The sequence below is a fragment of the Acomys minous genome (assembly GCF_964271855.1).
Source record: "Acomys minous genome assembly, chromosome: 14".
In the NCBI taxonomy this organism is placed as follows: domain Eukaryota; kingdom Metazoa; phylum Chordata; class Mammalia; order Rodentia; family Muridae; genus Acomys; species Acomys minous.
This window is the reverse complement of record NC_140496.1, coordinates 54,867,111-54,892,505: the sequence shown is the minus strand read 5'-3', so window position 1 is coordinate 54,892,505 and position 25,395 is coordinate 54,867,111. Positions and strand designations below refer to the sequence as shown.

The following is a 25,395-nucleotide window of genomic DNA, read 5'->3' as shown; positions in this document are numbered from 1 at the left end:
AAGTGGTACCAAAGGATGTGGGAGAGTAAGACAATGTTTAGGCCCGGCATGGTGGCGCACGCCTTTAATCCCAGCACTCGGGAGGCAGAGGCAGGCGGATCTCTGTGAGTTAGAGGTGGGCCTGGTCTACAAAGTGAGTCCAGGACAGTCAAGGCTAACACAGAGGAAACTCTATCTCAAAAAAACCAAAAAACCAAAAAACCAAAAAACCAAAAAAAAAAAAAAAAAAAAAAAGAATGTTTAGGACCTAGAAATGGAGCTTGTTCAGTATGGTTGTCTGATTGGTTTGGAAGTTTTTGACTGGACACTAGTCTTTGGGAAGTTTAGTACAAAGAAATGTTTGTGTGCAAATCTGGTAGTCCTGGGGACCAGGAGCAAAGTCTGCTAAGAAGAGGGTCTGCTAGATAGGTGTTGCAAGCATGTTTTGAGGAACAAGGGCTCTGTCAACTGTCTGGTGCTTTGGACTAGTTGAAGAAATGTGGGGGTGTATGGTAGGGTATTTGATATTTTTATCATCTGGAAGCTGGATATTGAGCCTTGAAAGTCTTTGTAATCAATGTGTTGGATATAATAGTTTCAAAATATATGATACACAGAAAGCAACGTCATTGGCCTATAGATGAAAGCACAATTTCTGTATAGTTTTCTGTTTAGAGGGTGGGTCCTATGGACCTGGCTCTTGAGCAAAGAGAATGTTTTCTTCCTGATTGTTGTTAACCAGCACAAGCAGAAAACAAACAAACTTACACACACTGGAGTTTCTTCTATGGGTCATTTCCCTGTGGCCTTCAGAAAGATCTGCTGCTGTGAACCAAACGAAAATGCTAGTGGGAAGAGCCAGGGCTTTCACAAGCATTGTAACCAGCTGAATATTGGATCGTGATGGCCCGGTACAGTGGTGAAAAGCCTTGAACTTGGAATCAAGATGTTAACTCTCTGGTTGACTTACTTCGAACAAGTCTCTGGTGTTTTCTGGCTTCCCTGCCTGTGAAGTGGTAATGAATGCTGCCTGCTGTAACACTCGGAGCTGCCTTTCAGCCTAGCCAGTTAACGCCTGTCCGGAAGGTTCTTTGAACACCTCTGAGAATGAGATTATGCAGTACAACTTTTTTTTAGTCCTACTTTGACTGGCTCATTAACAGGCCAGCTCTACCTTTTGTACAATCATAGTAGTGTGTTTAACCAAAGAACAAGAAGGGATGTTTCGTACACTTGTTTTGGACTGTTGTCCAAATTTAGGTTTTATATTAATTTTGAAGGAGTAATGTTTAGTGGCAAGGCAATATGATTTTGATGGTAATTGTAAATACTGAGCAGAAGTGAGCACAGGGAGTGAGATGTGATTCCAACCTAGGCTGCAGAAGTCCTGTGTTGTGGACTAAGGCATAGTCCTTGGTTTCCTGCCTAGTCCTCTTCAGCCATGGGGTTATGTGGGTAAAATGACCTCTCTCTCTCCCTCCCTCTCTCCCCCCCATCCCCCTTCGTGAGTGTGATGGGAGAGCCTGTGGGAGAGCTCTTCTCTTTCTAACTCTGCTTCCTAGTGTGTTTTCTATCCCAGTACTCTGGCAATCAAGTGATACAGGGTCCCACCTAAGAATGTTTCTTAAATGCATGAAATGAAGCAAATGGAAGTACAAATGGGTTGTCAAAATGTTCGTGGTGATATGGTAATGTGTGTGCTTCTTTCTAACACACTGAATAACGTCTAATGAGACTGTGATTTTGAAGTGGTGATGAGGGAAGAACGCGTGTCACTATGTCAGCGTATCTTCAACAGCTAATGTGACGTGAAGATGTGTGGCAGTGCTGTTGGTGGCACAGTCACAGTATTGCTAATGCTACGCCCACTGTTGAAGGGCGATGCTGACTTCATCACTTAGAGATTAGTCAAAATGATGATCTATGTTACTCCCTGAAGGCTCCACGCCACCTCTGCTCTCCTTTATACAGACTCCTTGGGAGCTATGAATTGTGGAGTTAAGAACTACCTTAGACCAAATCTTTCTTTCTTTCTCTCTTTTTTTAAGAGTGATTTTTGAAAGTTGTTTTAAGGCCAGTTACATTTGGGGCTTTGTGCTTTTTTTTTTTTTTAATAAGTATCTCCATTATTGCTAAGAACAGGGGCATAGAGACACTGTGAAAATCCAAAGACCATTTTGCAGCCTGTGATGGCTGTTTGAGGTTGTAGAAAAGGTTAAAAACAAGAATTCAGAGGACACTTTGTTTCTTTCTTTCCAAGTTCCCTAGTTCCATTAGCATATGTGTGCCCCGCCCCCCCAGGATAGATGGTAGCCCCTTTCTCTGACTTGTATTTAAAGTTTTCATGCCTTTGCCTTCCCCATTCTTTTTTAAAAAAGATTTATTATTTATTATTATGTATCCAGAGTTCTGCCTGCATGTACACCTGCAGGCCAGAGGAGGGTATCAGATCACATTATAGATGGTTGTGAGCCACCATGTGTTTGCTGGGAATCGAACTCATGACCACCGGAAGAACAGTCAGTGCTCCTAACCGCTGAGCCATCTCTCCAGCCCATCCTTCCTTATTCTTGACTAATTGCTTTCTTACTGTTCCTTCTTCCAGGTGTCGTTCGGCCACAGTGCTGTGGGGAATGGGTGGTGTCCCTTGGAGTCAGTGTGAATTTGGGTATGAACTTTTCCTTTCTTCTTGTCATCCTAGGACTGAATGTGGGACTAACTGGTGTCACTTCGTGTTGACCTAAAAATTCCTGTGTGGTGAGGTGACAGTTCACCTTCTCTGTAAAGTTCCTCCCTGCCCCAATGTAGAAGACAAAGCAAAGCAGACATCTTGACAGGTAAAAAAAAAAAACCTCACTTTACATTGTACCTTCTGGGACTTAAGCTCAGGATGTTGGCTTTTGTCTCTGTGGGATTTCTTGTAAGGTTAAACTGGGCTGCTCTTTATTCTGGAGTTCCCAAAGTGAAGGTCACCAAAACAGAGGCAAGTCACGGAACTTTTGTGTGACTGGGCAGAAGGCTGAGGAGAAAGGCAGACAGTGAGAAATGAAGCTAGAGTTCTCGTGTCCCCTTGGTTTGGTGCGAATGTGAGCTCAAAGTTGCAAGCTCAGGGTAGTTTTGTTGGGTTTTTCCTGAGTACCAGGTGCTGAGGCGATGATTGACACTGTCCTGGGGGAGATACCGCTTTTGAAGTGTTAAATAGAGTGAGTATAGTTCCAGGGAGCCCTGGATGACATACAGGGGCTAGCAGGCAATCCAGTAAAAATTCACAGAGAAGGGATATATGTGTAAAACAATTACTTGGGTAGCCGTTATTCTTTAGGATGGTAGTTAGAATTTACTTTGAACACTCGAGTTTTGTCAGAATTATTTAGCTTAATGTGAAATTTTGTTTCCTTAAAGTTTAGTGGCCATTGAAGGACAATGACAATTAGATGCCTTTTTGCCCTGTTAACACATGAAATAATCATGTGAACTGAGATTTTCTGTATGTGCCCACGGAATCGTAGTTTTTCTCTACATTCTGGGGAGCGGTCGGCTCTTCCTTCTGTGTACTTGAAGAAGCCGTTTCGTTGTTGGCAAGCCAGAAGTTAAGAATGAGCTAGGAATGGAATCTTAAGACCTTTTAGTTCCACATTCTAAGTATGATGCTGTGCCTTTTATGGAATAGCGGTCATGGTGCAGAGATGAAATTTGTTAAACATGACATAGTTCTAATAAACTTGACTTTGTAGCGCTGGGCAGTGGGAAAGCATCCCTGAAAGAGTGGACGCCGGAGTTCTGATTCTGAGCGCAGCCAAATTAGTTTGTGACTTTACTTAAAACTTTGCTAATCCTATAGAGTGCCTTTTAAAGACCCTTAACTTACCTGGCTCTCAAACCTTCCAGAACTTTGTTTTCCCTTGCAATCACAAAACTGTAGCTTCTGCAGTGAGGAGGTTCAGCCCACAGAGGCGCCTGTGCCAAGTCTCACAATTTGGAAAGAGAGAACCAACTTTCACAGATCTTCCTTGGGTCTCCACACATGCACCATGACACACATGTGCATGCACCGTGGACCTCTAAATGTGCACCGTGGACCTCAACACAGGCACCATGGACCTCCACACGTGTACCATGGACCTCCACACGTGCACCATGGACCTCCACACATGCACCATGGACCTCCACACACGCACCATGGACCTCCACACACGCACCATGGACCTCCACACGTGCACCATGGGGCACCATAGATCTCCACACATGCACCATGGACCTCCACATGTGCACCATGGGGCACCATAGATCTCCACACATGCACCATGGACCTCCACACACGCACCATGGACCTCCACACGTGCACCATGGGGCGCCATAGATCTCCACACATGCACCATGGACCTCCACATGTGCACCATAGACCTCCACACATGCACCATGGACCTCCACATATGCACCATGGGCCTTCACACACGTACCATGGACCTCCACACGTGCACCATAGACCTCCACACATGCACCATGGGGCACCATAGATCTCCACACATGCACCATGGACCTCCACATGTGCACCATAGACCTCCACACGTGCACCATGGACCTCCACATATGCACCATGGGCCTTCACACACGTACCATGGACCTCCACACATGCACCATAGACCTCCACACATGCATCATGGACCTCCACACACGCACTATGGACCTCCACACATGTACCATGGACCTCCACACGTGCACCATGGACCTCCACACATGCACTATGGACCTCCATACACGCACCATGGACCTCCACACATGCACCATGGACCTCCATACACGCACCATGGGCCTTCACACACGCACCATGGCATACATGCACATGCATGCACAAATGAGATAAATCAGTGTAATGTTTTGAACTGTAGAGTTTTGGCAAAGTGTTACAGTTGTAGTGTACAGGGACTGACGTTGGAAATTGCCCAGGCTCCCAGCTTCCCTCAGCCTAGCACATCACTCTGCACGCAGTGGCACGGAATAAAAGCAGGTTTGTTCAGTCCGAAGCGCCTACCAAAAGTGTGGAAATACGTTTTCTTGCCACATAGAATTGTAGTGGTGCAGAGGGAGCAGCTGTGCGTGACCCTAAGGCTGTAACTTGAGAAGCACACTTTTTGTCTCGACGTACCTTCACAGAGTTCGGTCTCTGTACTAGGTGGAAGCAAACATGTGAGCTTTCTTTTTTAATCCATTAAATGCATGGAGATTTCAAAAGTAGAAAAGTTGATTGTATTTGCACTTAATATCTCGCTCGACAGCCTCTGAAAACAAAACATGTAGTTGGGAAGAAAAGGAAACCCCAAGAGCCTTGAAGTATCTGCGAGTCCTGTATACACCCTTCAACAGTTGGGAGGTGATTCTGTTCATGAGTGAGATGGCCACTTCCTCTTTAAAACCCTAGAGCAAATAGGAAACCTGTGTTTCTCTACGTCACTCCATGACAGTCATATTGATACTGCTGGTATCTTCAGACCTGCTTTGGAATGCCCATCCACTGTATTCTCTTCTAGGTGAGGGTCACCTTTGAGGAAGGGGCTCCCGACTCCCCCCCACCGCCAGGATGAAGTCTGCAGTGTCGTGACCCTTGGGGTTTGGGTGAGTAGACTTGGGGGACAGCGCAGGAACATGTGCCTGGCTTAGGGGTGAGATCTTTACAGAAAGCTTTAGCTTTTTCTCAACAGTTGATATTTTTTCTTTCAGTCATCCAACCCTGCCTCCCCACCCTAGCCTCCGGCAACTGCCATTCTCCTGCCTTCTTCTGAGTTTAACTTGTTAAATGTGTGTCAGAGCCTATGGTATTTGCCTTTCTGTGCCTGGCTTACTTTATTTAATGTCCTCTAGATTCATCTGTGCTGTTATAAATGACAGGGTTACAATGTTTTCTTAAGGCCGTATAGTCCCCCTGGGGGAGGAGGACTTGCTCTAGCTTTTAAATCTACTCAGCTGGCGATAGATGCTCAGGTGTATTCTGTATCTTAGCAGTAGCCAGGCGGTGGTGGCATATTTGGGAGGCAGAGGTAGGAGGATCTCTGAGTTCCAGCACAGCCAGGGCTACACAGAGAAACCCTATCTGGAAAAGAAAAAGAGAAAGAAAGAATGAATGGATGGATGGATGAATGAATGAATGAATTGTGCAGTGGAATTAGATGTAGTGGCTCAGGCATTTAATCCCAGCAGTGGGGAGGCAGAGGTAAAGGCAGGTGGCTCTCGGAGTTCAAGGATAGACTGGTCTACATGGAGAATTTCAGAACAGGTAGGCCTATATAGTAATACCCCACCTCAAATAAATAAATAAATAAATAAAAAGAAGCTGCTGTGACGGTACCTCCTAGGCATACTCATCAAATGTTCTGGGCTCCTTAGTAGATTCCAGGGATGGAAAGATGAATAATAAGTTAGTCTTGGTCCCTACCTCATGGAGCTTAGCATCTAGTGGGGAAGAGGAATGTTGCACAGTTGATCATGTAATGGTCCACACAGTTAAACATGAAAACTACAGGGAAGCCCAAGCTGCTCTGGAGACTGTGATGGAGATTTCATGCAGGTGGGTGGTTTTAAGGGACCCTTCTCTGAAGATGAAATATGTGACCTGTGACTTCATGCTAGGTGGATGGAAGAGGCGTTTAACTGAACGGGAGTTTTGGAAGGTAGACTATACCAAGGTGAATAATTCATGTTGAGTCCTGCCAGTTTTGAGCTATCCAGGGAGGAGTCAAGTAGCAAGTGTTTATAGGGTTGCAGGGCGCAAGCCAAGCTATGTGTGTAAATGTTGGAGCTGTTGGCATAGCGGGAACGGATGGACGGACGGAAAAGAGAGTGCAGGGTGTAGGCTTGTGGAAATCAGAGTTAAGTTAGAGTTAGTGGGGAAGGGACTCGGGGTACACACACATGAGGAGCAGCTGGAGAGGGAAGTGCAGATAGTGGTGGCAGAGACTGCTTGCAGGACTGTCCTCAGTGTCCAACCTTTTGCTGTCAAGTGACAGCATTGCCATCTATAGGCGTCATGCTGGAGAAGGACATAATTGAAGGTTTTGTAATTGAACAAAAAAAGTCATGTAATGGTATAAGTAGGTTTTTATTTTATTTATTTATTTATTTATTTATTTATTTATTTATTGTTTTGAGACAGAGTTTCTCTGTGTAGCCTTGGCTGTCCTGGACTCACTTTGCAGAGCAGGCTGGCCTCGAATTCACAGCGATCCTCCTGCCTCTGTCTCCCTAGTGCTGGGCTTAAAGGTGTGCGCCACCATGCCTGGCCCTTAGCGTTTTTGTTTTTTGGTTTTTTTTGCATTGGGGTATCAATACATTTGTAGCTACTGTGTATACACCTGATAGATAGTGGAGTGAGATGTATATGGAGTGACCCCCACAGAAACTGTGGTCCTATGATCTGAAGATAAAAGTCAACTCCATATAGTGAAAGGTGAATGGCAAGAGAACATTATGCCTCTTATCACACACATAGAGAAACTTGGCTCTGAGGGGAGTAGAAGGCTAGATTGGGTTATGCTTTGTTTGTTTATTTTTTTTCTTTACGTTTATCAATTTACAATTTGTGTGGCTCTCTGGGTGCATGTGTGCCGGGGCATATTTGTGGAAGCCAGAGGACAACCCCTGGCAGCTAGTTCTCTCCTTCCAGTGTGCAGGTCCCAGCGGTCAGACGGGCTTGGTGGCAGGTACCTGCTGAGCCCTGCCTAGTTTGTTTACTTATTTAGTCTTAGCGCTGGAAGGATTACTACCATGGGCCTGAATCCTAAATGAAAGATCTGGTGGGTGTGGGAGATAGAAGGGATGGCCAGGCAACAGAATAAGAGCTTTCAGCATGCATGGGTAGGCCCTCTCTTAGTAGACTGAGCTGTAGGCGGAAATGACTGGTTTTTCTTATTATTTGTGCTGAATATAATGAAGCAAAAAGGGATGGGTACTTCCGGGAAAGGGGTTTGCAGGTTTAGTGTGGGGATGCCCCACTTGGTGAGCCGTCTCCTTCCTATTAAGTAATAGCCAAGGCCACAGACAGGAATCACAGTTCTCACCGCACAGAAGTGGGAATCAGTGCAAGTTCCAGGTTCATGTGGTGTACATTGCAAGTTCCAAGCCAACCAGAGCTATAGAAGGAGACATGACAAACAAACCAAAACACCAACAGCCTGCAACTAGAGCAAGGGAAGGAAGACACGAGGTAGACAGGAGCAGATGGAGAAGATACGAAGTGGTGCCTGGCTCACAGGAGGAGCCAGTGAGCTTGCCCAGGGTGCTGCTCGTCATAGTGAGTGGCTGAAGGGCTAGCTCCCCGCACCTGCGAGTGGCCCTGCACTGTGAAGAGTACCTACTTTGGCCCCAGAGGCCTGGGCCCCACACCAGCTCTACCACCAGCAGAGTGAACAGCGACCTCATCATTGCTAAGATGGGGGCAGTGATAACAGTCTCGTGGGCTTGCTGTGAGTGAGCTGGCGTGTGGACACCGTGCTAAGAACAGTGCCTGGGGCTCAGTAATAATGCCAGGTGTTCTGAAGAAGAGATGGGAGAAGCCTGGAAGGACAGCTGAGGGATAAGGGAGGAGTCCTTAGAAGGAAGTCCCTCTCATGCTGGGATCTTTCTGTGGAAGACCTTTTTCCAGTCTTCCTGGCTGTCAAGGCATTTGGTAGCTTTGGCTCGCTTGTTCTTACTCTCAGAGACGCAGGCTAATGGTAGGCATTATTTCTTTGAACACCTCTCTTAGGTTAGGAATTAGAAGCCTGGATTTTATTGTCAGGCCTTTCCTGAGGCCCTGGGCTCCTTTCAGCCTCGGTTCTGTCTGTCCATTCAGAAAGTGAGCTTGGGGAAGGTAGAGAATTGGGGGGGGGGGGGTGCGTGCGCGCATGCGCACACCTACGTGCTCTGGTTCATTCACGAGGAAAACACCTGTCGATCAAGGTCGGGCAAATTGTGAGAATGAGACATTGTATGTAGAAGTACTTTGAAAATAAAAATTTTTTATGTTCATGGTATCATTATTAGAAGTAATCTTTGCAACCAGCTCATCATAAGTGCCTGGCAGATTAATGAGGCAATTTGATATTTGTGATGCATTCTGCATTGCTTGGAAGGAAGAGTGCAGCACAAACGCGAGGTGCTTCTGTTCTCTGGGAAGCTGATCAGTCACAGAGGACCCACCTGTATCCTCAGTGCATCATGCTGAGTAGTGTAGAGAAACCAGAGAATTTACAATAAGGCTCTTGTCTTCAAGGAACACAGTCTTCACGGCGAGGAAAAAAGACATAAAGGTGTGCTCGGTGCTGGTGGCCGAGTGCTAGCGCGTGTGATGCAGACAAAGCACCAGGAGCTAGCGCAGCGTGTATAGCTGCTTTCCTTCGGCGCAGGGAAACCTTGCCTGTGTCCACTCAGACTTCTTCGTCTGCTGCTTCTGTTTTTCCAGTGATTCCTGCTTTTCAGTAAGAATGTAAAAAATGGTTTATGATCTTAATTTGCCACATTTGACAACTGTCATCCAGTCTGTGATTTAAACTGCAAAAGAAAAAAGAGGAAAGGAGTGATGGGATAGAAATATGAGCTTAGATGTCATTGAGCTCACCGTGTTCTTTAATAAGGCTGCCTCTTGGGGCCGACATAAAACCACTTCAGAATATCTTTTTCTAGCTCTCCACCCTGCCTCCTTTACTAAAAAGGAAAAGATGTAACTCTGTCTACTCAAAACTTCCATAAATCCCCTTCGCTGGCTCAGGTGAGGTAGCAGGACCATTAGCTTGATGGACAGTCCTAACTGCAGGGCTGCCATGCTCGACAGTTCTCACACTGCCACAACTCAAGTGTGGCTAAGGCTCGGCCCAGGCCTTGAGCACTCAGCCACTCATCCTACACCTCCTCAGCCCCACACCTGGTCAGCAAGAGCGCAGCGGGGAGAGGAGGAGGAGGGACAGCTCATGGTGGTTACCAAAAGATGGTCATGGACCTCCTGGGAGGGCCTGGAGTATGCCATGTGACATCCCCCACCACCCCCACCCCCACCCTGCTATCTAGGCTTTCCTAAATAAAGGGCTTTTTCATTTGTTCCATAGCCAGGTTTGGGAATATTTTGTTGACCTTTATGCTTCAAATTAGCCTTGCAAATTGGCTCAAAAATATCTTAGCCTTCAAAGGTATTATTTTACCTTCAAAATTGTGGCTCGTTGCCATACTTGCCAGTGTCCCTGTCACTAAGGTAGAGCACAGGCCTGAAATCTGCAGAGTTTAATAGAACAGTCATGGAAGTGGGGGGCGGGGGCGCAGAACTGATTGTATCGGTATTAGCTTAATGTTTGTTTTCCTAAGTGTCTCCTTCAGTGCCCTGAAGCCCAAAGAGTAATTTGCTACATGGCTTGAAGATGGGTTTGTTATGTATCTGCCATTGTTTACCACCACAGCCCCAAACAGCAGAGGTCAGTCAGTCCCCAGTGGTTTCAGAGCAGCACTTGGAGGAGGGGGCAGACAACCAAAACCCATTGAGACTTTGCTATTCAGAAATAAACACAAGGGAGAATAAATGGATAAAAACGAAATCCTTTTTTCTCTCCTGCGTGGATGGAAGGCCTGTGTGCTGATCAGAAGCTCTTAGCTCCCTCCGTGGCTTGAGCCCCAGAACCAGTGGCCACAGTGTGGCTATCGCCCTTCTCCTTTAGCTAGCGGGAGCTAAGGTGTGTCCAGCTGCCTCTTGTCTAGTGCATCCTGTGGAAAGGTGTTTTCTGTCTCTCTGTTTTCACTCTTCCCTTTTTCCTTGTGTGTCCTTTTTCCTGTAGTGTGCCCTGGAGATGCGAGATTTTCCCTCAGAAGCAGGAGGCGCACACTCAGAGAATGCTGGAACTTCGAGGGGGAAGGACCCGCTTCCACAGCAGAGAAAAACAAAGAGGAAAAAGTTGAACAGGCTGCCAGCTCTAAGGGACACACCAAGCAAGCAGTGGGCAGCTGCCTCTGCCCCTAGCGGCTACTTCCGCTGCAGCCCGAGAGGAACTCGGTGAGCCCGTGCCAGTTAGTGACCGGAAGCTCAGGATTTCAATCAATGCATTCCAGTAACCCTAAAGTGAGGAGCTCTCCATCAGGAAACACACAGAGGTGAGGGCCTGGGCCCGCTGCTACCCTCAGGGTCGGCACACGTACACCACACAGACTCACTGCCAGATCACTGTAGAGTTAAAAGTAGAGTAGACCCAGGGGGAAAGGAAGAGCAAACTTAGTGGAATAGTAATAAGCTGATAGCCAACCCCAACACTACAGTTCTCCAGGTCACTCTCAGCCTCCCACTCCTTGGAAAGCACAAACAGAAGGGCCTTAGAGACCAGCCAGTCCCGTATAAGGAAACTGAGGCAGAGAGTGATGAGGTCTCCGACGGCCACCCTGAGCCTTTGCTGTGTTTCTCAGTACTCTATGACGGTTGTCTAAAAGAATGTCTCCTGTCTTCCCTGGGGGCGGTGCTTGGCCTGCCCCGCTCTGGTGCCAAGCTGCTGTGGGGAGGCATCTGGATGCTGGCGGGGTTTCCTAACCTGACAGCTCCAGTGGGTTTTCCTTCTGCCCTCCTGGGCCTGCTTGCTTGTTCCAGCAGAGCAGCTAGGCTTTGGTTACAGCTGTTCGTTGTCACCAGCCTGGGGGTGGTAGTATTTTGATCTTAACGATGTCTGTTTGTTTACTCTGAGCTAGTCTTAGTGTGAGAGTCACTTTTCTATGTACATAGAAACGGTTGTCCTTTATTGACAGAAGCCCTAGAGATAGGTCCCCATGTGACTCTAGTGTTCCGGAGACCTGGAGGCCGTTCTGGTGAGCCTCCTCTCTGTTTGAAAGCTCCAACATGGGAGCCAGGGTGGCAGGGACAAGCAAGTGGGCAAGGTGCAGCACGGGGTGGTTAGTTAGGACGCAGGAGGGCTCCTTAACCCATTATAGAAACACTGATTTGTGCTGACCATGTCTGGTATCTGATCTCTGTTATTTGTTTCTTTCAGTAGCCCTAAGTCAAAGCAGGAGGTGATGGTCCGTCCCCCTACAGTGATGTCCCCTTCTGGAAACCCCCAGCTGGATTCCAAATTCTCCAATCAGGGTAAACCGGGGGGCTCAGCCAGCCAATCCCAGCCATCCCCCTGTGACTCCAAGAGTGGGGGCCATACCCCTAAAGCACTCCCTGGCCCAGGTGGGAGCATGGGGCTGAAGAATGGGGCTGGAAATGGTGCCAAGGGCAAGGGGAAAAGGGAGCGAAGTGTTTCCGCCGACTCCTTTGATCAGAGAGATCCTGGGACTCCAAACGATGACTCTGACATTAAAGGTATGTCTATAAGATCTTTGAGACTCAGGGGGAAGTAGGTGTTCCCTGGGGAAGGCCAGAGGCTGCTGTCAATCAAGTGGGAGAGTAGGAGGCAGATTCTGGATTCTCACAGCTTAAGAGAGACCATTGCTTCTCATTTTTCTCCTCATTGAGGAAGAGTCTAGAACACTTTGTTGAGCAGTTCTTGCTCGTGAAGGTGTATGTGGTTTGATCAGACATTACTCAGGCCTAGGCTGTGCTCCAGAGCATATTTCTGGCCTGTGTTCTGTGAGCCTTCAGTCAAGCCAGTAGCCGCACTTGAGCTGTGTCTGTGGCCTACACTGGAGCACTTTCTCTGGCACACCCTCTTGGGAGAAATCCTCCAAGACTTGGGTTTGCACTTTCTGGTTGCCACTGTGCCAGATTCATAGACACAAGAGGAAGCCTTTATGGCCCTGGCACTAGTCCAGAGCTGTCACAGCTGATTTCAGTGTGGCAGGACTGAGTGGCTACCAGATGTGGTAGAAATTTGGCAGGCGCCACAATGAAATGAGCCAGAAAAGGGTACTGGGGCTTTAGGCCTTTTTCTTCCTACAGTAAAACTAAAAGAAAAAAGAAAAAAAAAAAAAGAATCAAATCATCAGAGTGTGTGGGGGCTGGGGATTGGGCCAGAATGTGCAGTCCCTATTTAAGAAGTGAAAGTGAGGTCCCTCAGCACAACATGAAAGTGAAAACCTGAGTACTTGTTCCCTGGCCCCCTCTCCTCCTCCTTTCCCTTCCTTCCTGAAGTGTTCTTGGGAATCCTGTTACGAATCCCAGCACTCTCGTGGGTACCAGGCACCGACAGCACAACAGATAGCTATCATCCCTAAGAATTTTGAGTGCACCTAGGAAGCCAGTCATCAAACCATCAATATGAAATATGATAAATGCTGAAACATTAAAAGGGGGCTCTGAGTTTGAGTAACAGGGGCACCCTGGCATGTCTAAAAGGTTTCAAAAAGGTAGACAGAAAGGAAGGACACTTCTGCTCACGTGTGTGATAGAGACGGGAGAGGACGGGAGGATCGATCCCTAACGGGTCATTTAGGGAAAAGAGTGTTTGAAATTCGTGAGTAAAAGAGGTGTTTTCTCTTAGCAAGGAACTTGCTCTTGAGGTTTTCAAGGTGGATTTATATTGTGATGCTATAAATACTGGCAGAAAGGCTGGGGCAGCGGGGAGGGCAGCTCATTCTTTCTATGACAGCGAATCTTTCCTTCTTTCAGAATGTAATTCTGCAGACCACATCAAGTCCCAGGACTCCCAGCACACAGCGCACTCCATGGCCCCATCAACTGCTCCAGCACCCAGGTCTTCCACTCCCTCTCATGGCCAAACTACTGCTCCAGAGCCCATACCTGCTCAGAAGACTCCAGCCAAAGTGGTCTATGTGTTTTCTACTGAGATGGCAAATAAGTAAGTTGGCTGTGTTCGTGTTGAGCATGCCTGTGTGCTTTCAGAGCAGGGTTCATACTGTACCACACTGTGTAGGGGCCACTGCGCACAGTGTTCCCTTGGCTGTGTTGGGAGAGAGTGAGGTTATGTGAAACATACGTTGAGTGCACAGTATGCAGTTTCCTGCAGTGTGTGTGTGTGTGTGTGTGTGTGTGTGTGTGTGTGTGTGTGTGTGTGTGTGTGTGTGTGTGTTTAGCACCACAAACAGGAAATGTCTAAACTAGAATAATGAGAAAATAAAAGGAAAATCTTTGGAATTTACCCAAAGTAGCTACTATGACAGTTTTGCTGTGTATCTTCCAAGCTGTTAGATGAATCAGTGAGGTTTTGTTTCCTTATCCAGAATGCTCCTCCTCTTCTCACTCGGTGAAGTGTGCACCCTCACAGTCGTAGTCTAGCTCTAGGTGTTGCTGGGATTCCACAGCCACCTTTCCTGGTTGGTGTCTGAATGAGGATTTTCTGTCACTCACCTAACTGTATTGGATTGAATCAAATCAAAGCTCTTGGGCTTTTCAGCGGGTTTTGTTTTGTGTGTTTCGTTGCTGTTGCTTTGATGCCTGTGGGATTTCCCTCTTGGCCGTCTCCTAACATCACACATTTGATAGTAAATGACAAGCAGAAATAATGAAGTTTGTTTCTTTAGATTTCTTCTCGTTCAGCATTCCCAGTGGCCCCTTCTACCCCATGGGGTTAGCATGCTAGAATTGCAGCTCGCGGGACAGAAGCAAGTGCTAGTGTGTTGTCTGGTCTGTCCCCGCAGGGCTGCAGAAGCTGTACTGAAGGGCCAGGTCGAGACTATCGTCTCTTTCCACATCCAGAACATCTCCAACAGCAAGACCGAGAGAAGCACAGCCCCCCTGGTACGTCGGGCAGGGTCGGAGTAATGGCATCAAGGTTCTGCTGTGCCTGAAGAGAAGTGGTAAATTAAATTGACAATGAGCCAGTCTTGGTGGCACTAGCAGCAGTCTGGGTATCTCACTCAGTTCTGGCGTTGTGAGGTATATCCGGCTAGCTTCGTCTACTGCAAGAGGCTGGAGAACATGGAAAAAAAGTGAGAAATTTCCTGATAGCACCAGAACTAGAGTCTGGTGACTCTCCAGTTGAGTCTTAGTTGTTTCAGATCCAGCCCCCCTTGAGAGCTTTTTCATCGCTTGATATTCTCAGAAGTGCAGGAAGTTAGCCTGTTTCCTACCCCATCTTAAGCACCCAGCATAAACTACATCAGAGAAAAAGTGTTTCTTGTAATCATATAGATGTTCACATGGAATCAAAACCCGTTTGTTAGGAAGAGGCACAGTACCAGCACTGGGGCGAGTGGACACAGTGCCTGCTTTCGGAGAGCATAAAGTCCAGTCCTGGGAGGAGTCTTAAACATGAGAAGAGTTGGATGACCATAAACAATGGGTTGTAATTCAAGATAAAATAGATGGCTTCTTGGCTAGCTTGTATATCAAAGAGGGCTCCATCTTCAGGGCACAGCAGAACTTGGCCTTTTGTAGACGCTGCAGCGGTCGTTCATGCTCCCTCGGCCCTCTGCTGCTTGGTGAAAACCCCTCATCCTGAAGTGCACAGAGTGCGCTGCACTGCAGTCTGCCACTTCGCTTTATTGACTAATGACAGTTCCTGTTACTGATGTCACCTCCACCTTACCTGGCACTAAAATGACACTGGAATAGGAGTTCAGGACAGGAAGGGTGGTCAAGAGTGAGTGGTCTCCTCTGCTGTAGTCGCTTTACAGACTTAGTACCTGCAGCAAACTCAGCCAAACCAAACTTGAGTTAGCAGCTAAGCAAATGTGACCTGCAACCTCCACTAAGTAGTCACAGACACGGACTATGCATTTGATCGTTCAGAAGCATGCATATTCAAAACATAAGCACACTGTTAGACACTTATGTATGAAACACAAACTTTCCATATGTGTAGGTACACATGAAGAGTCATGTCCAGACTTATACACAGGTAAAACTTCCAGGTCAGTTGAGAGCGAGAACATGGACATCTAAACTGTCCGAGTTGTCGGTGAGCATGCTTTTATCTGGGGCGTGGTGTGGCAGTGGTCCTTAGTAAGCGGTAGGCAGCCATCCGGCCTATTAAAGGAGCAGCCCTGTTGATTGGAAAAGCAAATCCAGAGACACCGTGAGCTCCATAGTCTCAGATTTCTCCACAGACACTTCCTGCCTTCAGCTTTATCTTACTTTAGCCAGTATACAAACCCTTATCAGATATGGAATCAGAGATCACAGACCGAAAAGAGAAACCAGAGATGTCAGGCCCATGGAAACGCAAGGAGGAAGTAAGTTGGTAGCCAGTGTGCCAGAGGAGGTGTTCCACGGAGCAGCCATCGCTGCCGCTCTGGCTGGTGAGCACAGAACCACTTTCACTGCCTTTCAGTTGGAAACATCAGGCCTTTAGGTTGATAATAAGAAGTCTGTGTAACCATGGAAAAGAAGAAAGGTGTTGGATATAAGCCTCCGCACACCAAGAAACCAATCCTTCCCTAGCAGGTGGTAGACAATGACCGCAAACCTATTCCTCGAAACAGATTCCAAGAAGTATTTGGTAGGGTAGCTCTTGCCTGGCACAAATATAAGGCTAATTTTCAAAAAGGGAAAGAAGGTGCTATTTAACATATGATTTAAAAAACCAAAAAGCCAAAAAGTTGCCATGTCCAAAAATGGGTTATCCACAAACAGTGTGAAAGGCAGTATCAATGTGGATTTATGTTACTGCTCAGATCACCATTATGTGATTTAAAGCATCTTCTTTGTCTTCAGAACACACAGATGCCCACCCTTCGGAATGATCCAAAACCTCTCCCACAGCAGCCTCCAGCTCCTGCCAGCCAGGACCAGAACTCTTCCCAGAATGCCAGACTGCAGCCAACTCCACCCATTCAGGCACCAGCACCCAAGCCTGCTGCAGCCCCGAGACCCTTGGACCGGGACAGTCCTGGGGTAGAAAACAAACTGATTCCTCCTGTGGGCAGTCCTGCCAGCTCCACTCCACTGCCCCCAGATGGTCCTGGGCCAAACTCGACACCTAACAATCGAGCAGTGACCCCTGTCTCCCAGGGGAGCAATAGCTCCTCAGCAGATCCCAAAGCGCCCCCACCTCCACCCGTGTCCAGTGGTGAGCCCCCCACGCTGGGAGAGAACCCCGACGGCCTATCTCAGGAGCAGCTGGAGCACCGGGAACGCTCCTTACAAACGCTGAGAGATATCCAGCGTATGCTTTTCCCCGATGAGAAAGAGTTCACAGCAGGACAAACAGGGGGTCCCCAGCAGAACACTGGGGTTTTAGACGGACCTCAGAAAAAACCAGAAGGGCCGATACAGGCCATGATGTCTCAATCCCAAAGCCTCGGTAAGGGCCCTGGGCCCCGGACAGATGTGGGAGCTCCATTTGGCCCTCAAGGACATAGAGAGGTACCGTTTTCTCCAGATGAAATGGTTCCACCTTCTATGAACTCTCAGTCTGGACCCATAGGGCCTGACCACTTGGACCATATGACTCCTGAGCAGATAGCATGGCTGAAGCTGCAGCAGGAGTTTTATGAAGAGAAGAGGAGGAAACAGGAACAGGTAGTTGTCCAGCAGTGCTCTCTCCAGGATATGATGGTCCATCAGCACGGCCCCCGGGGTGTGGTCCGAGGGCCGCCCCCTCCTTACCAGATGGGCCCTAGTGAGGGCTGGGCACCCGGGGCGGAGCCATTTCCCGACGGTATCAACATTTCACATTCTCTGCCCCCAAGGGGCATGGCTCCCCACCCCAACATGCCTGGGAACCAGATGCGCCTTCCTGGGTTTGCAGGAATGATAAACTCTGAAATGGAGGGGCCAAGTGTGCCCAACCCAGCATCCAGACCAGGTCTTTCTGGAGTCAGTTGGCCAGACGATGTGCCAAAAATCCCAGATGGTCGAAATTTTCCTCCTGGCCAGGGTGTCTTCAGTGGTCCTGGCCGAGGAGGACGGTTTCCAAACCCCCAAGGCCTGTCTGAAGAGATGTTTCAACAGCAGCTGGCAGAGAAGCAGCTGGCTCTGCCTCCGGGCATGAGCATGGAGGGCATCCGGCCCGGCGTGGAAATGAATAGGATGATTCCAGGCTCCCAGCGCCACATGGAGCCAGGAAGTAACCCCATTTTCCCTCGGATACCAGTCGAGGGTCCTCTGAGCCCTTCCAGGGGTGACTTTCCGAAAGGAATGCCTCCACAGTTAGGCCCCGGTCGGGAACTTGAGTTTGGCATGGTTCCAGGTGGGATGAAGGGAGATGTCAGTCTAAATGTTAACATGGGATCCAGCTCTCAGCTGATACCTCAGAAGATGAGAGAGGCTGGAGCCGGCCCTGAGGATATGATGAAGTTACGCCCCGGTAGCTCAGACATGCTGCCTGCCCAGCAGAAAATGGTGCCCCTACCATTTGGTGAGCACCCTCAGCCAGAGTATGGTGTGGGCCCCAGGCCGTTCCTTCCCATGTCTCAGGGTCCAGGCAGCAACAGTGGCTTGCGGAATCTCAGAGAACCTATCGGGCCCGACCAAAGGACTAACAGCCGGCTCAGTCATATGCCACCACTACCTCTCAACCCTTCCAGTAACCCCACTAGCCTCAACACAGCTCCGGCAGTACAGCGTGGCCTGGGGCGGAAGCCTTTGGATATATCTGTGGCAGGCAGCCAGGTGCACTCCCCAGGCATCAACCCTCTGAAGTCTCCTACCATGCACCAAGTCCAGTCTCCGATGCTGGGCTCGCCCTCGGGGAACCTCAAGTCCCCTCAGACTCCATCACAGCTGGCTGGCATGCTGGCTGGCCCAGCTGCTGCTGCATCCATTAAGTCCCCTCCTGTCTTGGGGTCTGCTGCTGCTTCGCCTGTTCACCTCAAATCTCCATCACTTCCTGCCCCATCACCTGGATGGACCTCCTCTCCCAAACCTCCCCTCCAGAGTCCTGGGATCCCTCCGAACCACAAAGCGCCCCTCACCATGGCCTCCCCGGCCATGCTGGCAAGTGTGGAGTCAGGTGAGTAGGCTTACACCCCACACCTCGTAGCCGGAGTTTGCGGTTTTAAGAAAATGTAATGTCTGTGCATGGTGGCGCATGCCTTTAAACCCAGCACTCAGGAGGCAGAGGCAGGCAGATCGCTGTGAGTTCTAGGCCAGCTTGGTCTACAAATCGAGTCCAAGACAGCAAAGACTAATACAGAGAGACCCTGTCTCAAAACAAAACAAAACAAAAACAAAATAAAAAGAAAACTTAATGTCTTGATCATGTAAGGCTGTGGCCTTTGTCAAGTTGTGTTGTAAAGCGCATGATTGTCAGGGCTTGCACACAGCTCTTCACTAGCATCCCTTTGGCAGGGTGAGGATGAGGGACGGTTGAGAGACATAAAAACAATGAGCTTGTCACTCCCCTGAATAAGTTACATTTGCACATGAATACATGCTGGTGAAATAGGAAGTCAGCAGCAGTTAAGTGTGGCTTCCTAAAGTACTGGGGCCACCCACTCCAGGGAGCTACTGTCCAGTAAGACCTCTGTAAAACAATAAGAGAGCTCCTTGGTGAGCTGCTGTAGTCACACGGCAGCAGGCCGGCCACAGCTGTCTCAGTATTTTCTTCCTAGAAGAGGCCCTGGCTGCTGATGTCCCGGGTGGGACCAGAGGTAGTCAGTGAAGCAGCCTGGGGCAGTAACTACTGGGTTGCTGCCAGCTCCACTTGAGAAGCACTAGAGTCAGAATAAGGCAGGTGGTTTACCCTAGCAAGCTAAAACATCTTCTCTGTGGGATAGCAGTTCACGAGCGCGGTGGAGAGGAACAGCCAGCCACCTCAGACTATTTGTCATGGGAAGTAATCAGGAGTTTGTGCAGAGCGATGGGTTAGAGATTAGAGCGTGATTCTACCTTCTCTGACATGCAAATACCTGAGTGGAATTCCAAATTACGATTGGCCAGAGAGAGGGGACCACTTGTTTCACACTCATCAGTTGTCTATAGGTCATGTTTTCCCCAAGCTTGAGTGGATATTTCTAGCATGTTTTCTTCGTATCTGCTGAGCCATCACCACTCCGCACACAGAGCCTGGCTGGAAGACTGGTCCCTGCCCTGGCTCTGGTAGCACTGCCCTGCTCATCTCTCTCATCCTCGGCCTTGCAAGGTCATAGCCTAGTGTCCAGCACCCTTCAGGAAACATCTGATTCTGTCCCTGCTTCTATCGTATTTTGCTCTGTCCTTGTAGGTGGCCCCCCGCCTCCTACAGCAAGCCAGCCTGCCTCTGTCAACATCCCAGGAAGTCTTCCCTCTAGCACACCTTACACCATGCCTCCAGAGCCAACCCTTTCCCAGAACCCGCTCTCAATTATGATGTCTCGAATGTCCAAGTTTGCGATGCCCAGTTCCACCCCATTGTACCACGACGCCATCAAGACGGTGGCCAGCTCTGATGACGACTCCCCGCCAGCTCGGTCGCCCAACTTGCCATCAATGAATAACATGCCAGGTAAGGCCCAGAGCTGGAGCTGGTACTAGGTAAAACCGGCACAGATGGACATTTAGCAAGCTGAGAAATGCTCCCTCTGCATGGTGTGCCTTAACTAGAGGAGTGACGCTTGGTTAGTGTGGTTCTGAGTTTGTAAGGATGGGTGGGTGTGGCCTATTCTATAGTGGCTGTCTTGTGTGGGGGCTACATTTTGGTTTTGGCTCTCCACAGTACCGCAGAGCCCCTTTTTAATGGGAGGAGTGCAGTGTTTCATTTCTAAGTCTCTGGGCTGCTTTTCTGGGAAGCCTCAGAACCCAGGTTCATGCCTGCTCTTCTATCTACTTTTCCTCTGGTGTTCACGCCTGCCAGCCTGGCTAACAGGAAGTGCCTGGAATGGTGACGTCAAAGAAGCCATGGCTTTTCAGCCATGGGTATCTGGCTCCACCTTCATTCTGATTGTTAGGCATACTGTTTGCTTATCGGCAACCCTAGCTAACCAGGCTAGGGCATGCTCTGTGACTGCCACACTTGATTTTAATTCATAGAGAACAAATCTTACATGTCCTAGTCTGCAGCAGGACTGCGCATGTTCCTTGTCCATTGTAAATTATTGCTTCTTTAACAGTCTGTAACCTGGGTATTTAATACCCTTTTTATGGCTGTATAGAATAATACAAAATTCCAAATGAAAACAAAAAAGACATGTTTGGTTTCCTCCTTGATATTTGTGCTACCTGAACTCAGAGACCCAATCAGTCCTTTCTCCAAAATTGGGCCAGCAGGCTAACTCCTTTCTGTATGAACTGTGTCCAGTGAAGACCAGCTCATTTGAAAGAGAGCTAAGCCCTTTTTAGAGAGTGTCTTGTGTGCTATCTTTAATCGTAGAGCTAAAGGCTTGGTGACATGTCTTTTGGTGTACAGGCCTGTGGCCTCCAAGTTTTACCAGCTTTTCCTGACAGGGATCGTACAGTTTCCTGGCACAGTGCACATTAATACATAACAATTTTCTGTGAATGTGATTTGTTACCATTTTTCTGAGTTGCTTTTTAGTTGAGTTGATTCCTTCGATATCTTTATTTTTCTAGGAATGGGCATTAATACACAGAATCCTCGAATTTCAGGTCCAAACCCCGTGGTTCCGATGCCAACCCTCAGCCCGATGGGAATGACCCAGCCGCTTTCTCACTCCAATCAGATGCCCTCTCCCAATGCCATGGGACCCAGCATACCTCCTCATGCGGTCCCAATGGGGCCTGGCTTGATGTCACACAATCCTATCATGGGGCACGGGTCCCAGGAGCCTCCGATGGTACCTCAAGGACGCATGGGCTTTCCCCAGGGCTTCCCTCCAGTACAGTCTCCTCCTCAGCAGGTTCCCTTCCCTCACAATGGCCCCACTGGGGCACAAGGCAACTTCCCAGGTGGAATAGGCTTCCCAGGAGAAGGCGCACTTGGTCGTCCCAGCAACCTGCCCCAAAGTTCAGCAGACCCAGCACTTTGCAAGCCTGGAGGCCCCGGAGCTCCTGACTCCTTCACTGTCCTGGGGAACAGCATGCCTTCGGTGTTTACAGACCCAGATCTGCAGGAGGTAATCCGACCTGGAGCCACCGGAATACCTGAGTTTGATCTCTCCCGCATCATCCCGTCCGAGAAGCCCAGCCAGACACTGCAGTATTTCCCTCGAGGGGAAGTCCCAGGCCGCAAACAGCCACAGGGTCCTGGACCTGGCTTTTCACACATGCAGGGGATGATGAGCGATCAAGCCCCAAGAATGGGGTTAGCATTACCTGGTATGGGAGGCCCCGGGCCAGTAGGAACTCCAGACATTCCTCTTGGTACATCTCCATCGATGCCAGGCCACAACCCAATGAGACCACCAGCCTTTCTCCAGCAAGGCATGATGGGACCTCACCACCGGATGATGTCACCAGCACAATCTACAATGCCCGGCCAGGCCACCCTGATGACCAATCCAGCTGCTGCTGTGGGCATGATTCCTGGCAAGGATCGGGGACCTGCTGGGCTCTACACCCACCCGGGGCCTGTGGGTTCTCCGGGCATGATGATGTCCATGCAGGGCATGATGGCACCCCAACAGAACATCATGATTCCCCCACAGATGAGGCCCCGGGGCATGGCTGCTGATGTGGGCATGGGTGGATTTAGCCAAGGCCCTGGCAACCCAGGAAACATGATGTTTTAAGCTGCTATGATCGGATGTGCCGATCCTTGTCAAGATGAGATTCCAGGTCCTGCGAGCTGCTTTGACGGAGTTCCAGGAGTCCTTGCTGGTGGTCACGCAATAGGAGAAGAGAGACCGGGGCTGCTTTGAGGGAGGAGGGGACCGAGAATGTATGGATTTACCGAAAAACCACAAATTATTCATTTAATCAACAGGTGTGTGTGTTTTTTTTTAAGATTTATTTTTCAAAAATTATTTTTGTGGACTTGGGGGATCCCGTGATGGCACCTACCTTTGGGAATCTGTAGCCGTGCTTTGAGAATTGCCGTCGGTCATGTGTTGCACCGTTCTCTGTGTGTTTACGTCCTTTGGACTGGCTTCTCCCGGACTTTCTGTTTCTGACTTTTGATTTGGGCTTTATTTTGTGTGTGTGTGTACTGTACTATATTGTAAAAGGGATTTTAGCCAAGACTTTAAATTAGTCTTTGGGGCAAGAGGAGAACAGGAATGCTGAGCTGTTTACTCTAGATGGAGAATCCATCTCCAGACCTTGGACTATTTTCTTTCAACTCCAGTGTATAGAAAAACCAAACTACGACCTCAGAGCAGAGTATTAATGAAAAGCACAAAAAAAGGAACTAAGTTCAGCGGGGGGCGGGGGGAGGGGGGAGATTTTTCTTTTTAAAAATACTGAAGCTTGGGGCATTCGTTCTTCAGTTCGCGTGCTCCTTCGCACGGTCTGTCTCTCCCAGTATACAACCCACCCTCACGGTTTTCTCTCCTCCTCTGGTTCCTTGGTTAAGTGTGTTTCCGTCCCCGTGACCCTGCTGGTGACCCTCTGCTTCCCCTGTCCTCTGCCCCTCGGCAGCTGCAATACCCGGTTCTCCGGGGCAACACTGGGGAAGCCTCGCCCTGCCTTGGACGCCCTCGGCCTCTCTTCCCTCCCAGCCCCCTGCCCTGGTGTACTATTCCTTGCCCACCCTGTTTCTTGTTCTCCTTTTCTTAGGAATTCCCAAGTGAATTTTATTAATGTGGGAATGGAACCGATGCTAAAAGCTATCCAGGATTTTTGGGTTTTGTTTTAAAATTTGTGTTCCTTCCCTCTCCTCCCTCTTCCCACGCGTGAAATGTTCTGTGTAATCTTCATTAAATTTGGTACAAAACCACTCGCCAGAGCTGTGGTGTCAGAAAAATAAATATATTGTTTCTTACAAAACTGAACTCCTCCTTTGTGCATTGGATTCCTGCTTCTAGAGTATTGGGCATGCTGGTGCCAAATGACCGCAGTGTGGGTACTGGAGTCGCGTGTGCTGATGCCGTATGGCCGCAGTGCAGGTACTGCAGTCGGGCGTATTGGTGCCGTATGACCACAGTGCGGGTACTGCAGTCGGGCGTATTGGTGCCAAATGACCGCAGTGCGGGTACTGCAGTCGGGCGTATTGGTGCCAAATGACCGCAGTGCGGGTACTGCAGTCGGGCGTGCTGGTGCCATATGGCCGCAGTGCGGTACTGGAGTCAGGTGTGTTGGTTGCCATGTGACCACAGTGCGGGTACCAGGAAGTGGCCTTCTCAGGAGTCTCCTTGCTGTCAGTGACTATTTCTTATCGAGGTGCTCTGCTCTCAGGACATCCAGGCATAGCAAAAGAGCAGCCCCTCAAAAATCCTGGGATCTTTCCTAGAGTGGTGGTTCTCAGTCTTCCTAATGCTGCGACCCTTTAATATAGTTCCTCATGCTGTAGTGACCCCCAACCATAAAATTATTCTTGTTGCTATTTCATAACTAATTTTGCTGCTGTTCTGAATCATAATGTAAATCTTTTACAACAATCTTACATGACCCCTGTTGAAAGGGTCATTCGACCCCTAATGGGGCCGTGCCCCACAGGTTGAGAGTAACTGCTTTAGAGCAAGAATTGGCCTTTACTAGGTGAGAGCCCCCAAAATAGCATAAATCAATTAGGAAGGCCAAGGTGTGCATCTCTAGGTATTTAAGTAAGCTCTGAGCCCTCCCTGATCTTCCTGGCGTAAGATATTACCACACCCACATAGCCTCTGTTCCAACTACCCACGGGATTTTGCGGTCGATTCTATCCACCGCTCTCCCGAGCCTGCCCCTGGGGACCTCTTTTGACCATACCCAGTCTGTGCACAAGCCACTTCCCACCACACAGGCCTGGCACATAGGAGGCGCGTATCCTCCGAGGTACGCATTGAGGAACTCTGCTGTGTTTGTGCACTGTTGATTTTGTTCGGTGTGTGTATGCTTTTTGAGGCGTGAGCGCCTGGAGCTCGGCGGTGAGTGGGCATCTGTGTGCGTGTTTGTTCTTAGGTGAGAGAGGCTGAGCGAGGAGCAGCAGGTGCAGTGCAGACTTAGCTGCAGTCAGGCCTTTACAAATTGGACTTCGCTGGTGTTTCACACTCTGTTACCTGCGAATGCCGCTCCCCCAACAAGTGCTTTTGAGAGCTGCTTTTGTCGTCAGCTGTACGTCTGTCTGCTCCGTAACACAGGAACCCCAAACAGGAACCCACGCTGCCAATCTCCTCAGTGTGTGCTTTAGTTTTTAAGGGGACCTATGAAATACATGATAATCATATTTACAGATGGGATAGTTGAGCCCACAAGCTTAAGAAGTGACTTAATCGTTCTACTCTGTTGATATTGGACAATACATTTTATGTCATGGAGACGTCAGGCTAGGAAAATGATTGTGATTCATAGATTTTAGCTGCCCTAGTTTCTGATATTTCTGGCCCTGAATTATGTAGCAGAGAACAGGGTAACAAGTGACACGGGTCAGCTGGTCTGGCTGGGGCCGCTGCACTCCTAACTGCGTATTGCAGTATTGCAGTCACTAGTGGATTTGGTCCCGTGGCTACCAACCCAGGGTTTTTTAGTTAATCTAAAAGCAGGTACTCACTTGGAGGAGCAGCAAGACATGGGTAGCTAGGTGTGGAGACAGCCACAGCCTGCTAGGGGGCCGTGGGTGTGGC

The 25,395-nt window shown here is 48.9% G+C and overlaps 2 protein-coding genes across 8 annotated transcripts in view; both read left to right on the top strand.

Moving 5' to 3' along the window:
• The window catches only part of LOC311583507 (uncharacterized protein), a gene marked incomplete at its 3' end in the record, with an annotated part of 74,340 nt that extends 63,352 nt beyond the window's left edge, over positions 1 to 10,988 (top strand). For 2 of the 3 annotated variants that reach the window (XM_084757173.1, XM_084757174.1), the window contains exons 2-4: positions 2,681 to 2,816; positions 5,508 to 5,592; positions 10,770 to 10,988. In XM_084757173.1, coding sequence (XP_084613299.1) covers positions 10,782 to 10,988 — 207 coding nt within the window. In that variant the 5' untranslated portion in view covers positions 2,681 to 2,816; positions 5,508 to 5,592; positions 10,770 to 10,781. Of the gene's footprint in view, positions 1 to 2,680; positions 2,817 to 5,507; positions 5,593 to 9,404; positions 9,429 to 10,769 lie in introns of those variants that run through there. The other variant, XM_084757175.1, reaches the window with a different exon arrangement.
• On the top strand, positions 10,942 to 23,604 carry BCL9 (BCL9 transcription coactivator). 5 transcript variants are annotated; one of them, XM_084757171.1, is made up of 7 exons: positions 10,942 to 11,082; positions 11,964 to 12,058; positions 13,526 to 13,715; positions 14,515 to 14,614; positions 16,532 to 18,770; positions 19,983 to 20,243; positions 21,308 to 23,604. In XM_084757171.1, the coding sequence occupies exons 1-7, from the start codon at positions 11,030 to 11,032 to the stop codon at positions 22,423 to 22,425; spliced, it is 4,056 nt and encodes a 1,351-aa protein (XP_084613297.1). In that variant the 5' UTR covers positions 10,942 to 11,029; the 3' UTR covers positions 22,426 to 23,604. The 5 variants fall into 5 exon arrangements, with proteins under 5 accessions (XP_084613297.1, XP_084613296.1, XP_084613294.1 ...); XM_084757170.1 differs by having other exon boundaries at positions 11,964 to 12,280; positions 21,344 to 23,604; XM_084757168.1 differs by having other exon boundaries at positions 11,964 to 12,280.
• Positions 23,605 to 25,395: the final 1,791 nt, after the last annotated feature.

Coding starts and splice junctions, on each gene's coding strand:
- BCL9 (XM_084757168.1), top strand. CDS start 11,030: ATGCATTCCAGTAACCCTAAAGTGAGGAGCTCTCCATCAGGAAACACA. Junction 12,281..13,525: donor CGATGACTCTGACATTAAAG/GTATGTCTATAA, acceptor TCCTTCTTTCAG/AATGTAATTCTGCAGACCAC. Junction 18,771..19,982: donor GCTGGCAAGTGTGGAGTCAG/GTGAGTAGGCTT, acceptor CTGTCCTTGTAG/GTGGCCCCCCGCCTCCTACA.